Source organism: Notolepis coatsorum (assembly GCF_963971535.1).
Source record: "Notolepis coatsorum genome assembly, chromosome: 16".
In the NCBI taxonomy this organism is placed as follows: Eukaryota; Metazoa; Chordata; class Actinopteri; order Aulopiformes; family Paralepididae; genus Notolepis; species Notolepis coatsorum.
Genome location: NC_140180.1, coordinates 26515573 through 26519936, shown reverse-complemented (window position 1 = coordinate 26519936; position 4364 = coordinate 26515573). Strand labels below are relative to the sequence as shown.

Genomic DNA, 4364 nt, shown 5'->3' with positions numbered 1-4364 from the left:
TTACACAAGAGGGTGATCAATTGTTTTTATATAAATAAACAAAAGAAAATAAAGAAAGTGTAATAAACTCATTCCAAAATGTGATTATCTTATTTCCATCTATAAGGGAGACATTATCTGTTAATAACAACTTAACTGTTCAAGATAATTGGAATAGCACTTTAGATTTTTTTTTATGGTGGATTTCCTCTGAAGTGTGAGTCAGCAGCATATGGCTTTAAAGTATTTCATAAAGTACTTCCTTCTCCATGGTCCGCCAGTGGCTGGTCACATGTGAGGGTGTCTTGCCCCACATTGGCTTCGACAAGGATTATAATGAACGTTATGAGTTCCTCAAGTTAGTTAGTATAGGGTGGAGAACAGAGGAGTGAATCGGGACGTGTGAAAACGAGCTTTAAACCCCCGAACACTGCTATACACTGCACAGCAAATACAAAAGATGTGAAGTGTTTTTTTGTTTTTACTTTCCAACTGTTTTTGGTGATTTCCCTGATGCGCACTGCTTTGACGAGAGGACCGTCCCTGTGCGTATTTGGCACATAACAGGTGAGAGTGGGACTTCAGTTCTGTATCGGCTATGCTATAGGACCTTGATCTCTGTCATGCGGCTACAGTGAGTAACACTTGTAGACTTTACTGTTTGCATTTATTTAGGAGATTTCGGGCATATTTGACGGCACTCTACAAAAAGAGGAAGAGAAATGTATGCAGTTGTGGCACCGTTTCTAATCAAATAAATGGTTTAAATATTGAATATATAACTATATTTTAAAACGTGTATTCTTCCACAATGCAGGGAATGAGATCGGTCGAGTGGATCGAGGGAAGCATGTCCTTGTCCCATTATGATTTGCCACTTAACTAAAGGAAACGCGCAGTGGTGTCCCTGAAAGAAAGAGCAGCAGCAGCAGCATGTATGAGAGCAACAGTTCTGCGGGGGGGCTCTGTGGGGGGAGTGTGCCGCGCAGAGGCCAAACTGGACCCGAACCGGCGCCGGGTAATCAAGACGCCCACGGCCAGGGGTCCGGACAGGGGACTCTCATGGAGCGCTTGTCTCGGTATGGCACGGTGCGCCCCTTGCCTCTCTCTGGTGCCCTGCAGGCGCGTAGGTCGAAGTTTCTGAGACAAGAAGAAGTCTCTGAAACGGCCGGCAGCACACTTCATCACAGAGCCTCTGCTGAGACGCACGAAAGAGGCTCGTTGACACCGGCTATGCGCAAGAAGTATTTGAAAGAGTTATTTTTGAATAACCCATCAGGTAGTGGGTTTGGTAGTGTGCTATCTTCCCAAAGTTCTTCCACTGGATCTTCGAGGGATGATGAGCAAGACGCACATGACACCGATTGGGCGCTATACCCGATGGAGCACGCATGGATGTTATCGGCTGTGACGGGTACATATGACACCATCATGGAGTTCATCTCCGAAGACCCGAATCTGTTAACGAGGAGGGATTTCGTCAGTGGTTTCAGTGTTCTACATTGGTTGGCGAAAAGGGGACAGGATGACACTTTGATGAAGCTTTTTAAGCACGCTGAAGACGAGGGGATTCCTTTGAAGCGGGGGGCTCACCCCACTTCACGTTGCGACGATGCACAGTCAATACATGGTAGTAAAACTTCTGGTCGGTGCTTTTGGTGCCAATGTGGATGCCATGGATTACAATGGGAGAAGAGCCTGGCAGTATCTGAAGGGAAACGCCCCAGTGGAGATGAAGGCGCTTCTTGGCACTTGGGATGATACGCACTGTGGTGGGGCTGCTGCACACAACTCCAATAACAATAGTGTAGTGAACTCAGCCTCTTGTGAAGTTAACGATGATGGAGACTGCAGTGATGAAGTGGACACCTTTGACCGGACTAAAAGGGCTGCTAGTTGGAGATTTGGGTCTTTCAAAAAGCTACTATCTCCGTTCTCACTTTTTGGCAACAGAAGATAAAAGTGTCTTGCATAAAGTCTATTCGTTTGCATTGTTATTTTATGCGTTTGTATCTTGTATGCATTTTATAGATACTTATTTGTCTGATACATGATGAGGGGGCAAGACCAACTTTGCCATAAAAAAATAGTGTACGGCAGTTCAATTGCAATATAGTTAAATCACATAACCTATTTTTCAAGTATGATCTTATAAAGATCCAGGTTCATCATGTCCATGACCTCATTCAGAGAGGGCTGAGGCTGCCTGTTCCATTGGCAATAAATCCATGAAGTATTTTAACCAATTGTCAAGATTAAAGCATTTTGGTTTGTGCGACTTCCAATTCATCATGTTTAACTGACATACACCTGATGTGTATGAGCGTTGCCTGTATTATGTTCTACCCTTGTGCCAAATAGGCAGACTAATAGAAATTGGGGTATTTTGTCATCCAAAATAGAAGACTGTCTTAAAATGACCTTATTCCAACATTTGAAAGGTTTGATCAATTTTCTTACATCTACATGGTGTGATATAAACTCTGTACGTTGGTGCTTATTCTAACAAACCCTCCGTTGAGATTGATTGATTGATTGATTGAAAACTTTATTAACAGATTGCAGAATGGGTACAGTACAGTACAGCTCAATACAATTGTTAAGGGGATGCAGACCAGAGAAAGACTTTCATCTTGTTTACATCAGGGTCCCCCATTTTCAATTCATCATAACATATATGACATACATGACATACAGATAGACAGTACTGCTACATCTATACATTTATGACATACCAGATTTGCAAATACAGTACTGTTTGTGGTACGAAAAGAGTCCAGAAAAGAGAGTATATACATTTGACGTGGTAACTGTACATTGGAGGAGGTTGGGTAGGTGGGGGGACTGTACATTGGAGGTGGTTGGGTGGGTGGGGGGAGGTTGGGTAGGAGGGGTGGGTGGGGGACACTGTACAACTGAACAAGCAAAACTGTACATTGGAATATTGACAAGACCATACTTGGTCATTTACTGTACATTGGGGGGGGGGGTTGTGTTAGGACATTTACAGGGGCCAGTTTCGAATTGCAGTCTCCCGTAGGTGTTTTTTGAGAGTGTTTTTGAAAGTGGGTAGTGATTCACATTCCTTTACAGCTTTGGGTAGGGCGTTCCACATTGATGTGGCATAATTGCGAAACGTGTTTAGTCCCTTGTTTGAGCCGAATCTGGGTTTAACATGATTTGTGGAGCTCCCTCTGGTGTTGTGATCGTGGTATTCACTGACCTTTGGGAAGTATTTTGACATGTACATGGGTACCTTGGTCGTGTAGTGTATCTTTTTTTTAAATGTTCTTTTATCCACTTTTTCTCCCATTTTCTATATATTTTCTCCCATCCCAATTTCGTATCATCCAATTCAACCCTCCCCTGTCACGAACGCTGTTTCTTGCCTCCCACAAGCCGGCTGCAATGTGGACTAAGTCATACATAGCACAAGTCCCCTCCGGTACTTGAGGTAACAGCAGTCGCATCTTTTCACCTGCGCAGCTCGATCTCTCAGTGGCGAGGAGTAACGCGTGGGAGGCTCATGCTGCCCCTGACACTTCCTGATTCTACTGCGCAGGCGCACCAACCGACCTGTAGGAGTCGCTGTCCACAACGCCCGATCCCCACCCATCAGTTTCCCACCCCCTAATACGGCCAATGTGTATTAGTATGAACGACCAGCTAAACTGAAAGCAATGTGGAGCGCTGGGCTCGAACAGGCGAGCCCAGCGTCTCTGCATTCGTGGCGAGCGCCTTGCCCACTACGCCACGTAGCCGCCCGGTCGTGTAGTGTATCTTGTAGACCAGGCCCATTGCAAGTTGCTGTACTCTGTCGTCTACTCTAAGCCATCCTAGGTTGTCAAAGTGGGCAGGGGTGAGGTGGGTTCTAGGAGTAAGGTCAAGCAGTAGTCTGACCAGTTTGTTTTGAGATGTTTGTAATTTTGTTTTTAGCGCCTTTGAGGTGCTTTGGTACCATGAGGTGCAAGCATAGTCGTAGTACTCTTAAATGAGTGCTCCTGTTAGAGTCTTCAGGGTATTCTTGTTTACCAGTGAGGAGATCCGGTACAAGAATCGAGTTCGTTGGTTGACTTTTTTTATTACCTTGGATGCCATTTTGTCACAGGAAAGATTTGCCTCTAGGATGGAACCCAGGTAGGTAATATCTTCTTTCCTTGTGACAATATTGTCACCCACTGTAACTGAGAAGCCGTCGGTCTTGCTGAGTTTGTTATTTGAACCGAAGAGAATGGACTCTGTTTTACCCAGGTGTAATGATAGTTTGTTATCAGCGAGCCATATGCAGATTTTGCCTAGTTCCGAGCTGAGGGTTTTTTCAACCTGTAACTTGTTCTTGTCAGAGACCAGCAGGGCTGAGTCATCCGCACACAGGAACAAGTTGC

At 44.8% G+C, this 4364-nt stretch overlaps 1 protein-coding gene across 1 annotated transcript; it reads left to right on the top strand.

Moving 5' to 3' along the window:
• Positions 1 to 365: 365 nt before the first annotated feature.
• On the top strand, positions 366 to 2204 carry sowahd (sosondowah ankyrin repeat domain family d). The gene is given in 3 exon segments (XM_084331725.1): positions 366 to 546; positions 797 to 1556; positions 1558 to 2204. Coding segments are annotated over 2 exon segments (1026 nt in total). The 5' UTR covers positions 366 to 546; positions 797 to 912; the 3' UTR covers positions 1940 to 2204.
• The last annotated feature ends 2160 nt before the right edge of the window (positions 2205 to 4364 follow it).